We start from the raw sequence: 13,232 nt of genomic DNA, 5'->3' as shown, positions 1-13,232 counted from the left end.
AGAGTTTCTGCCATGTCATTTTCAGATGTATGGGCAGCAGTCGAAAGACGTTGAAAAAGCAGTGCAGGGTCGATATGCAAAATATCGCCATCTATCCTTATGTTCCCATCGGATGCCAGTGTAACGACTTTGTCTTTCTTCTTGAATGAAAAACTTTCGATGGATTGGCCATCCATGCGCTGGAGGATTAGCTCACCTACAGCTTTAGCATCCTCTGCATTGACGCCGTTTTGGGCAATAAGCCCGGAACCTATACTTCTAAGCTCTGTGGAACTAGTGAAAGGACAGTTCTCTACAAGGAATTCAAGAAACGTCAGTAGATCCTTAGTATCTCTCTTTATTCGTGCTGCGGTTGCAGTAACGTGCTGTTCACTATAACTGTACTCTAGGCCCGTCAGTTTATCCTGCTACCAGTTTATCCTGCTGTCATCATTTATCCTGCTACCATGTCACATGTGTAAGCATCCACGCAGACTGGGGACTATTGGATCCGCTAGATGTCATTCCGTCAGGATAGATTTTGTCGTCGGCACTGGAACTCCGCGGTGACTAGTCTACCTTGCTTCTCTTACTGAATGTCGAATTAGAACAGGATTATGTTGACGAACCCACGCGCTTGTTGATAACGGCGAGGAATACGGAATAAAGTAATTTCAGTATCTTTCCGTATTTCTTTCTCGAGTTTTTTTTTGCCTTTTCCGAACCTCTATAGATCTCCTGTATTAACATTTGCAAACATTTCCACATGCTTTCTACCCCTACCCTGTATATTTCCCTTTTTCCCCTCCCTCCCCCCCCCATTTCCCCGTTTTATGTTAATCAATTTTTTTATATAAATTTAGTTCTCAAGTTCGTCCTCACCAGATAGGAATACACCAGAAAATATCTTTCAAACCGATGTCAACCCCTACCCTGTATTTTTCTCTTTTTCATCCTCTTTCCCCTGTTCGCCCGTTTTCCGTAGTACTCTTTTTCTATACTGAATTTTAGATGTCAATTTCGTAATCAGCGTATGTGAAAACCTCAGAAAACTCACTTTAAACTATTTTCTGGGCATGTTCGGCATTTTTCCCATTTTCCCCCTTTTCCCCTGTTTTTCGGGTGCTCGCCCCACTCGGATTTATGGGGACTTTTAGTATGTTGTACAGAATTTTTTTCTGATCATTTTGGTACCATTTTCGTTTATATTGCAATTTTGTCCGGGTTCGACACTTTTTTGAGCTAAAAGTCCTGGACTATTACAGATTCTGAGAAAAAGCTTGCAGGGTTTTTTTCTGTCTTGGATACACCCAACTAGACCCCGGCGCCGCGCCGGCGGATCGACCAAACGCCACCAACGAGGAGCCCGGTCGAACGCCGCCGGAGTGTCGTAACGCCGCCAGCGTGCCAAAGGCGCGCCGCCGTCAACAGAGGCGGCGGCGTTCGGTCGACTTTAAATTAATTTTGCGGCAATTCTTTATTGCGTCAACCGCAAAGTCGGAGTTTTTCCTTCTCGTGTGGTTTAGTATTTCGATTTTCCTGATTAGAAATCAAGCAGGGCTTGCACTATCGCCGAATTGTCGGGTATTTCCCCGAAAATCTATGCGTCACCCCGAAAAAAAATTTGTTTCCCCAAATCCCTGAAAATCACGCAATCACGGTGTCACCCCTAGCAATTTATTACCAGTGACTTTCCCTTTTGAATACTACTTTGCATACCACAATTCTTCACTACTCTCTTGTTCATTAATTTTCGTCTCTTTTGTTACTTTGCATAAAAACCAGACAAATGCAATATGCAATTGCAAATATTGCAATAAACTCAGTTCTTCATATGTTGACAAAAAACAGTATCGTCTTTATGAAAAGTTTAAATCATTTAGAACGTAGTTTCCCAATCGGTCTTTCTTAATTCGTTCATATTCAAGAAATTAATTTTAAATTTTAATAGAATTATAGAATGAATTTACCAATTTCCAACTTCAGCTTTCAGTTGTATTTTGAAATTGATAGTTGACCATTTGTTTAGCCATATTCAGGGAAATTTTGCAGTTTTTTTTTTGCTGTTTATTTGATATTATCTAAATTTTTAATAATCAATTTTATACATCCTGCATTTTTAATAGTCAATTGTTCGTAAGCTACCAAAAAAATAAGAATCAAAAATAAATTGTAAATTATTGCCTATAGGGGGGGGATAGGGGGCTATCATTTTTAAGTGATAATAACTTATTTTTTTTATTGAAAGCAGGGATGCCAAAAGGATAATTATTTTTTTCATTTAAAGTGGAGACAGAAGAAAAGGATATCAAATTCCCTGGGAAACAATTGAAATATTTTGATAGACCCAGGGCCCCCCATTAAGACTTGTTCATTGTCTTGGGTATTATGCAATTTCTCATAGGCCACAGGCCTAATTTGGCTTTTGTGTGTGCTCCCTTTTAATTAGATTCTTTGGATCTTATTGAATGCCACGGCGAATCTATGACTCAGTTTTCCAATAATTTGAGGTAGGCTATATCTGAATGATTTCGACATTTTTGTTGTTGTCTTCGTACCCCTTTACTCATACCCTCAATTTTTTTCAAGGAAAAAAACACTAAGCTGTTTAACGTTATTTTGCGTCTTTGTTTGAACCATATAGTGACCTAGTTAATTATTAAGTAACTTATTTTTCTAATGAAAGCTGAGACGGTATCCTATCAAGGTGGTATCCAGAGGGGGGAGGGTAAGGGGGTATTACATTTAAATGATAATATCTCGAATTTTTTTTATTGAAAGCAGGGATCCCAAAGTTTTTTTTTTTTAATTTAAAGCAGAGACGGCATTTTATCAAGGGAGTATCCAGAGGGGGGGGGGGGGGGTAGTGAGCCATCATATTTAAATGATAATACCTCGATTTTTTTTAAAAGCAGGGGTGCCAATAAGTTAATTATTTTTTTTTTTTATTTAAAGAAGAGACGGTATACTATCAAGCTAGTATCCATAGGGGGGGGAGGGCATAGGGAGTTATTATATTTAAGTGATAGTACCTTGATTTTTTTATTGAAAGCAGGGATGCCAAAAAGTTAAAAAGTTGACAAAAATTAACAAGATTTTCGTTACTTATACTTGATACAGCACTTGCATGGTTTTATCGTCCAAAGGGAAAGGGACATATGCGTCCAACTCCTTTTTTTCTTATTGATGAGACGGGTTTACTTTGAAAACATTCATTCATATGTACCAGGCAGATTCACACTAAAACGAATTGGTGTGACGAAAGCGATATCGACATCCCCACCTAACGTTGCGCTCGAGTGACAATGGCTCCCTCAGTCCAGTGCCCGTTACATTAAAAGGTCACGTCTTAATAAAAGCTTTCAATTTGGGAGGTTCAAGGAGGAGTCTTTGACAGTCTTATGACCTCAGGGTATTAGATGTTGCAACGTTCCTACGTATCTACGGTAGGTTAAAAATTCGATTGTACGACAAAGGATGACCAAAAAAATGATCAATCATAAGAATTGTAACATTCGGAATAATATCTCACCTTTTTCAAATTATTGAAGAAAAGCAAAAAAGGCTAAATACCCGTAACTATGATTAAAAGCCATTTTAATGAGACACTCTTTGGCGATTTCCATGGAAATGACCATAACAGAAGTTTTGAGCCTGGGTGGCAATCTAAGAGAAGTCTTTGAGTATTTTGACCACAGGCGACTTATTGTTGCGACTTTCTTAAATTTGGTAATTATTGTGAGCATTTGGAAATCAAAGCTTAAACTCAATAACTGATACTAAGTGTCCTAACATTTTGCTTGTATTAAAAGCGATAAACTAGCATGAAACTCTCAATATCTTCCTGTACCTACTTCATTCTGTATATTATTTCATTTAATTACATTTAAAACGGAGGAGTTTTTAATTTTTTACCAGAAAATAGCTAGCATTTAATTTTTATTCATACCGAATAAACCATTAAATGTTTTTGTTTCATTGTAATTGAAGTGTTCTCATGTGAAGGGTTCATCATGTATTTTCCAATTTAAAAAATTTACTCCTTTTAGATGCAGTTTATAATTTGACTGACATTAGGTATTTATCGGTTTAAAATTTGGAATGAATCCCCAAAGGAAAAAAATGAATAATATCCGAAAGAGTAGCCGAAAGCAATAAAAATGAAGCAGTTCAGCCTTAGCCTACATGACACATATTCTATAAAGAAGCCAAAAAACTTTAAAATGCATTTTTTTTTAAAATTTTAATTAAAAACCAGTTTTTAAGACAAGAAGTCTTTTTAAGAATCAGTCTTTTAAGAATTTGCTTTTCAAAAGAGCAAAAAAAAAAACAATCAATATCAAAGTCGCCCATTTCAACTGTTTTAAAGGGGACAAAACAGATTTAGGCAAAGAGCATTATGAAAAAATTAAGCTTCTAAGTTCAAAGTTATATTCAAAGTTTTTACCCAGATAACTGACGAATTTTGTGATACGGTATTTGAAGTTTTGTATGCAGTATTGCTCGATGAAAAAAACTACTAATTTTGATAATTATTTATGTTAAGAATACATAACTAATAGATACTTCAACTACTCGTATTATGCAAGGGTTCTGAAACACCACAGCCATTTCGTTTCTACCACATTTCTACTTCTTTTGATGAATAACGAAGAAGACCAGTTTCCAGCCAGCGACTTGTTAATTTTTGAAATCATTAATAGGCTCGAATCTGTTGAAAATTTAAGCTGTGATTTGAGAAAGACTGATGAAAACATTAATGTTTGCAGTCAACATTGATCACCCAGGTAGCGCGCCACCGACATCTTACCGGCGGCACGCCACCGACATCTTACTGGCGGCGCGGCGTGCTGTTTTTGGCCCCGCCGCCGCCGGTCTTCCCTCATCGGCGCGGCGCCGGGGTCTACAACGATCCATAATTTTTTTTTTGGTTGCTTTCACATTCATTCATAATTTTGATGATTTTTATAACAAGTTTCAATGATTTTCAGGCATGGAGGGTAAGTGAGTCGTTAACTCCTTCTCACTTCCCTTGCCAGAACAAGACTATTTTGTCAGGATCGATGTGTAGTTGCACCTTTCACTTGTATCAGCCTATGGCTTTGTCTAAACTACCTCATTTTAAATCAATTAAATATTAATCTAAAAAAAATAAATAGAGACCTGAATGAGGGTTGGGTTGCATGTAGTCTGTTGAATGGGGGTTGAATTGCATTATAGTTCAGTTACATGACGGTTGAGTAACATGGGGATTCAGTTGCACGGGTTTAGTTGCTATTCAACCGATCCGTATGCATATCTGAGAGTGCTGGAGGCAGGCAAAAATACTTTAATTTCGTTAGAAAAAAATCATTAGACTTCAGTAAAGCCAATAGACATGTGTATTCATCTGCGAGTGTCAGAGACCCGAGCAGCTAACCATACCGAGTAGAGGGAGGGGGACACTCGGCTGTATTTGCGAGGGCAAAAATACCGAGCGAGCGGAATCTTTTCCTGTGTGTAAGCATGGTTTTCAATATATCTCAGGAAGGAGCTACAAGTCAGGTGCGAAATGGTTCCTTTTTACTGTAGTTTTTAATGTAAAATTTTTGCATAATTTTCCATTTTCACAGCTGAAGTACTCTTTGAGATGAAAGTTCCTTCTTAACTAATGAGAAACTTTTGATTATGGGAGAATCCCAATCCTTGGTGATAAAACTTATCTTACTTCCGTGGAAACCGTATTTCGAAATAATTCATAAAGGTGGTAATATAGACATTTTTATTAAGTCAAATGAACGGAATATAAGTTTTTCATCATTTAACACATTTAATTTATCAAAATACTTTTAATTTATACGCGTTAAACTTAATGTTATAATTAAAACACGTTTAATTTATATATGTATATATATATATATATATATATATATATATATATATATATATATATATATATATATATATATATATATATATATATATGTATATATATATATATATATATATATGTGTGTGTGTGTGTGGCGACCCCGGCGCCATGCCGGCGGATCGAACGAACACCGCCAACAAGAGGCCCGGTTGACCGCCGCCGAAGTGTTGCAGTCAAATGAACGGAATATAAGTTTTTCATCGTTTAACACGTTTAATTTATCAAAATACTTTTAATTTATACGCGTTAAACCTAATGTTATAATTAAAACGCGTTTAATTTATATATATATATATATATATATAGCCCCGGCGCCACGCCGGCGGATCAAACGAACGCCGCAAACGAGAGGCCCGGTTGACCGCCGCCAAAGTGTCGCAGTCAAATGAACGGAATATAAGTTTTTCATCGTTTAACACGTTTAATTTATCAAAATACTTTTAATTTATACGCGTTAAACTTAATGTTATAATTAAAACGCGTTTAATTTATATATAAATATATATATATAGACCCCGGCGCTACGCCGGCGCATCGACCGAACGCCGTCAACGAGAGGCCCGGTTGACCGCAACCAAAATGTCGCAACGCCACCGGCAGAGGCGGCGGCGTTCGGCTGACTTTGAATTAATTTTGCGGCAGTTCTTTATTGCGTCAACCGCCAAGTAGGAGCTTTTCTTTTCTCGTGTGATTAAGTATTTCGACATTCCTGATTAGAAATCAAGCAAAGCTTGCACTATCCCCAAATTTTTAGGGATTTCCCCAAAAATCTATCTGTCACCCCGAAAAAATTTTTGGTTCCCCGAGTCTCCAAAAATCACCTAATCACGGTGCCACCCGTAGTAATTTACCACTAGTGACTATCCCTGCCAAATATTACTTTGCATACCATAATTCTCCACTACTCTCTTGTTCGTTATTTTCGTCTCCTGTGTTACTTTGCATAAAAACTACAGCAGGCACAATACAATTACAATATACATGGTTCTTCATATGTTGACAAAAGTATTGTCTTCATGAAATGAGATTAAACCATTTCGAATGCAGTTTCCCAACATCATTCGTAGTCAAGAATCTTATTTTTATATTGAACAGAACACATACACTATACAAGTTCATTTGAATTTTGCAATTGATATTCAACAGATAGTTGCGACAGCTGAATCGTAAGTTTGCAGAATTTTGTTTTATTTTGCTATTTTTAAATACATTTTCTTAATGTTTAATACACAATTATTGAACGCCTGATAGATTAAAGAAAATAGAATCTTCTTTCTGAAAAATATTTCCCCCCCACCCCCCCCCCCAAAAAAAAAAAAAACCTATTGAAACAAAATTTAGCTATAGACTATGTACAAGGTTGGAGAATTCAAGATTGAAACAGAAATTACCCCAAAAATATGATTCCTAAATTTTTTTTAAATGATTGCCTATAGGGGGGGGGGATAGGAGGCTATCATTATAAAATGATAATACCTCAATTCCTTTTTAATGAAAGTAGGGATGCCAAAAAGGTAATTATTTTTTCTCATTTAAAGCGGAGACGGAAGAAAAAGATATCAAATTCCCTAGAAAACCATAGAAATACTTTGATAGACCCATGCCCCCATTAGGACTTGTTCATTTTCATGGGTATTTTTGGATTTTTCATAGGCTACTGGCCTAATTTGGCTTTTGTGTGTGCTCCCTTTTAATTAGATTCCTTGGATCTTATTAAAGGCCATGGCGAATCTATGACTCAGTTTTCGAATAATTTGAGGTATATCTGAATAATTTCTACATTTTTGTTGTTTGACCTTTATAATTTTTAAATGATAATACCTCCAATTTATTTTTATTTAAAGCAGAGATACCAAAAAGTTAATTTTTTTTTTAATTTAAGGCAGAGATGGTATCCTATCAAAGTGGTATCCAGAGGGGGGGGGGGGGGTAGGGGATTGTCATATTTAAATGAAAATACCTCGATTTCTTTATTGTAGGCAGGGATGCCAAAAAGTTATTTTTTGTTTAATTTAAAGCGGAGACGGTATCCTATCAAGGCAGTATCCAAAAAGGGGACAGATAGGAGAGCTTTCATTTTAAAATGAGAATACCTTGATTTTTTTCAAATGAAGGCAGGGATGCCAAAAAGTTATTTATTTCCTTAATTTAAAGCAGAGAGGGTATCCTGTCAAGGCGGTATCCAGAGCGGGGGGTAGAGGGCTATCTTTTTTTAATGATAATACCTTGATTTTTTTTTATTGAAAGCAAGGATGCCATTTTTTTTTTTTTTTTTATTTACAGCGGAATCAGAAGAAAATGATATCAAATTCCCTGGGAAACCATAGAAATATTTTGATAGACCCAAGGCCCCCCATTAGGATTGGTTCATTGTCTTGGGTATTTTAGGATTTCTCATAAGCTACTGGCCTAATTTGGCTTTTGTATGTGCTCCCTTTTAACTAGATTCCTTGGATCTTATTGAATGCCACGGCGAATCTATGACTCAGTTTTCCAATAATTTGAGGCATATCTGAATAATTTCGACATTTTTGTTGTTGTTATTTTACCCCTTTACTCATTCTCTCAATTTTTTCCCAAGGAACACTAAGCTGTTTAACGTTATTTCACGTGTTTGTTTGAACCATATTGTGACCTAGTTAATTATTAAGTAAATTGTTTTTTTAATGTAAAGCTGAGACGGTATCCTATCAAGGTGGTATCCGGAGGAGGGGGGGGGAGTAGGGAGGTATAAAATTAAATGATAACATCTCGATTTTTTTTAGATAATAATTTTTTTTAGGAATAATTTTAGAAAAATAGTTTGTGAAGTTGCTTATGGTGTTTTAGAGAAGAAAGTTATGAACACAACTAGGCATATTATTGAAAATACTTTATTCTTAATAGAGAGGAGGAGGGGGTTGTACAAGAATTATTTGAGTGACAGATCATATGAATATGACATATGTAAAGAAAGTGGAGAAAGCATCAAAATATGAACTAAGGAGGTGTAAAGTGGAAGCCATGGATAAAATCGTCAAGGATCTGGAAGATGCAGCCAAACGGCATAATGGTAAAATATTATACAGGCATAATAATAAATTAAGAGGGAATAGTCAATCTGGACTTGTCCCGGTTAAAGATAGGATCAGGGCCACAGTTAGTGATAAGAAAAGAGTTAAAGAAAGATGAATAGAACATTTTGAGAATGTACTTAATTGTGATAGAGTTACAGGAAAACATATAGAGAAGAATAAAAAGGTTTATGACACTTTGGTTGAGAAGGAAGATTTACTTAGTGAGGAAGAAATGGTGACAGTACTGAAACAATAAGGCCCCAGGGACTGATAGCATGGTAAAACAGTTTCTCAAATATGGTGGTTATGAGGTTAGAAATAAGTTACTGAAGATTACAAACATGATTTTTGAAAAGGGGGAATTGCCTAGCAATTTTAGTGAAACTCTAATTAAGCCCCTCTATAAGAAAAGTGATGAGTGAGTTTGGTAATTGTAGAGGCATTAATCTGGTTTCTGTAGGTAGCAAATTACTAAGTATGATGGAACATTTTAGACTTAGAGATGCTATATATAAAGTTTTAAGAGATGAACAGTATGGTTTTAGGAAAGGGTAGAGGATATATTGATAAAATTTTTGTTCATAAATTGATAATTGAGAAGTTCCTGAGCCATCAAACATCTTTCATCCTCGGTTTTATTGTTTATTTGATTCAGCTGATAGAAGAGCAAAGATCTTATCCTTATTCTAGATGGTATACCAGACAAATATATAAAATATATGAGCTGAGCCACCATCATCATTGACCGGCGTCTACAGGATTCGTCCTTATCGCTGGCTAGTGCGATTTAAGGTAATAAAAGTGTTTATTACAATGTACAAGAATAACATTACTGTTGTTAAGGTAGGAAATGAGGTTAGTAGCTGGTTTTGTATTAAATCAGGAGTTAAGCAGGGCTGCATTCTATTCCATTTATAATTGTCCTTTTTGGTCAACCATCTAGGGCCAAACAAAAAGCAGGTTGTCCCTAGTTGGCAAGGGAGGATGTCATAAAAAAAGATTTAAGGGAAATGGGAACTTCCTGGAGGGTGGTAAAGAGGGAGGCTTTGAATGGATTGGGATCAAAGAGGGGGGTGCATAGCTGTGCTAGCTCCAGGGGGCTTGGTGCAGCAGTGAGTTGTTAGCTGTAGTAGTAAATAGTTTAGTGCCAGTGCTACAGTTAGCATATTTTTTCATGTGGTCCTACAAAAATGAATTGAGGTTAGATAGCACCTATGTAATTACCACTATTTTCAATAAAAAACGCCCCAGTTTTACCACAAAACACTAATAAGTATGAAGAGATAAATTTTATTGCTGCTACATGTTTAAGCACTTCCCTCCAATATTTTTTTTCATTAATAGTTTGTTTTTCCAGTTTTGCATCAATGGAATCTGGTAATCTTATATCTTCTTATAAAAATTAAAATGGAGTTAATGTGATCACTGGAGGTTTCATGCTCTGACATTTTTTTAGGCAAGTTCCTTCAATTATTTATCCCTTTTGTCATTGCCATTGTTTGCTTTAGAAACAATTTACAGACACAACAGAACAATAAGCTTTGGTTTCAGTGTAAAACAACCAATCTTTTTTAAATTTCTCTGCTATTAATTGTTCTGAAGCAGAAGGCAATGGCTAGTTTTCTTATGATTTGTTTTAACACTTTGTTGCATTGAATAGAAGAAGATTTATAAGATCAAATTACTGATTTTGGTGGATTTTTTATATAATACTCTTGCATGGTGTCTGATAAATATTATGGGCATAATGTAATATTGTATACAAAACTATTAGTTAAATCATCAACAATTATACTGGGTTTTTCTGCTTTCTTTTTACAGAATAGTTTCAGACACTTTGAATTGCCATAAATTGCACTTGCTATTGATAAAGAAATCCTGTGTCTGCCAACTGCAGTGATGATAGTTAGTCCTCTATGGAATTCCAAACAGTGCATCATTGTTTGTTGAGCCATTTCCTGTCCACTGATGACTTTAACTAATCCACATTGGTAGAGGTCCTGTTTTTTTTTCAATGAGGGAGTTCCATAAGCAGACAACTCTATTTGAAAAGAAGTTGTTCATTAACTCTATTTGAAAAGAAGTTGTTCCTGGTATTTGCTTGCTTATGGAAAAGCTTCTGAGGGTGAGCACAAGTTCTCTTTGAATTGTCCAGTTGGAAAAGACCAGGATACCATGATGACATTGATAATATAGCACTTTGAATCTCATATGCTGTTATCACATTGCCATTAGCAACAATACATCAGAGATGGTATTCAGAGCTTATGGAGACAGGGTGGATAAGGGACACCATAGAGGTATTTAGTACATTCTATTGCCCTGCTCTAGACTGATTCCATGGCTGCTTATCAGTCTTGTTGATTGGGCATGCAACACACATTCCAAACTCTAGCCTTGGTCAAACTAGACTCTTGTATTGCTTAGCCATAATAGTTGGAGATCTGCAAGTGAATGTTCTTTTGATTAAGCCAAGTGTCTAATTAGCCTTTGTAATAGTTGCTTGCAGATGAATGGGAAAATTCAACTCATAATCTACCAGGACACCAAGATATCTCTCTGCACAACACAAATGATGTTTCTAGAATTTGAGCAGGTGGAATTTGTGGAAGTGATGAGAATTGTTGTCTATCTACAGTTAGAAATTTGTCCAACAATCTTTTCATTTGTTTTGCCACTTTATTTAAATCTGCTCTTTGTTTTCTTTTTCAGCCCAACTTATATTCAAGGCTGTACCCAGGATTTTTGGTATTTGTTTAGCCTTGTGTCATCTCATAAGGAGACATGTTAAGAAGACAATTCTTACTTTAAAATATGTATAATGATCCTAGTTCTTATATTATTCAACAGGAGAACCTTTATCATCAAGTCTTTCCTCTAAAAATCCTCAAAAGAGAAAAAGTTTCCAAAAATAACCACGTTGAAAATTCAATGCTTAAGTCTTTTGAAATTGCCGCTGTAAACTGCCACCAAATAAGTTGTTTTAAAGATAGCCTTTAGCACGTGTTTATGCTGGTCTTTTTAATATTTTTTTTTTAAAGAGCAGTGGCGAAGGGCAAATAGCAGTGGTGCAAATACAAAATATTAATAGCAGTGGCAAAAATCAAAATGTTGCTATAAATATACATATTTTACTCAGATTTTTTGGGTGAAGGAGGGAGGGGTTGTTACTCAAAGATTTTTTGGGGAAAACTTTTGGTTACTTTGAGTTATTTTGAGCCCCTTTAAGGACTAAAAAGAAAATTTGCTTTAGAAGCAATTATTGAAGTATAGAAAGAGATCAAAAAGACATGAAGTCAAGCATTCACTTTATTCCTAGCTATATTAAGTGAATATGTATATCTTTACCTGCATGTCCATTGGGGGGGGGGGGGTGGAGGTAAAGTAATGTGCTTTTAGGAAACTTTATAAGTAAATACTTTTGGATATTTTAAAGTGTTTCCTTATGGAGAGTTGAACCACTAAATATAAACCAACAGTTACATTCCAACTTCCCCCCCCTCCAATGGGGCCAGACATAGCCCTATACATAAGAGTTTGCTGTTTTTGTGAGTTTGTCATTAGGCCTATCTTTTTTGCTTAGGCTATTTCTTGTCAACAGTTTGTTCATCCTGCCAAAAAAAGTAAATTATAAAAACAAGGTATATAGCCTATCTTGTCTCTTGGGGGGGGGGGGAGGGGCTGAGACAAAGCTGTGATGACAGCAGTTATTATATGCCTAGTTCAAAGCAGCATTAAATGGAGAATCTAGGCTAATGTCTTTTCATACATAATTTCTGTCATATAGCATAGCCTGTCTTTACCAATAAAGGGAAAATTGAAACTCTTGATTAATAGGCCTAGTCTAAACATCATGACCTTAGGCTAGAAATTAAAAAGTTCTGAGTTATTTGTTAAATTATGATCTAGGCTACTCACTTTTCATGACCCTCTCTGTGGTGGAAATTTTCTGGGTGCTATTTGACATCTTTGAATGTAGTAAATTTATTCAATCATCCTATTTATAAATCCTGTTTTTTTTAACTATTCTATAGCCTAAACAAAACAACTAAGAACTGATTTGGCTTCTGCGCCAGCTTGAGTGATTTTCGATTACTGCAGACGACTATCGCAGCGCATGCGTCAACATCGTGTGTATCGATACTGTCCTGATAATATTCGCCATCTATAAAGCGCTTGCAATAAAGGTGTGATTTCACCGACATGGCGAGTGAAGACGGTGCAATTTGGAAATATTGGAGTTTAGATCGAAACTGCCAATTGCAAAGTTTTAGCTTATAGAATTC

General features: G+C 35.9%; 1 protein-coding gene across 1 annotated transcript in view; it reads right to left on the bottom strand.

Moving 5' to 3' along the window:
* Positions 1-13,027, bottom strand: part of LOC148952125 (serine/threonine-protein phosphatase 2B catalytic subunit 2-like) — a 135,115-nt gene extending 122,088 nt beyond the window's left edge. Inside the window, exon 1 of the mRNA XM_089088852.1 lies at positions 12,865-13,027. Coding sequence (XP_088944978.1) covers positions 12,865-12,913 — 49 coding nt within the window. The 5' untranslated portion in view covers positions 12,914-13,027. The remainder of the gene's footprint in view (positions 1-12,864) is intronic.
* Positions 13,028-13,232: the final 205 nt, after the last annotated feature.

The sequence above is a fragment of the Artemia sp. Qi Xiang Cuo genome, chromosome 5 (genome assembly GCF_049724085.1).
Source record: "Artemia sp. Qi Xiang Cuo chromosome 5, ASM4972408v1, whole genome shotgun sequence".
Lineage (NCBI taxonomy): Eukaryota > Metazoa > Arthropoda > Branchiopoda > Anostraca > Artemiidae > Artemia > Artemia sp. Qi Xiang Cuo.
Note: the sequence above shows the minus strand (reverse complement) of the source record. Positions and strands in the feature narration are given on the sequence as shown.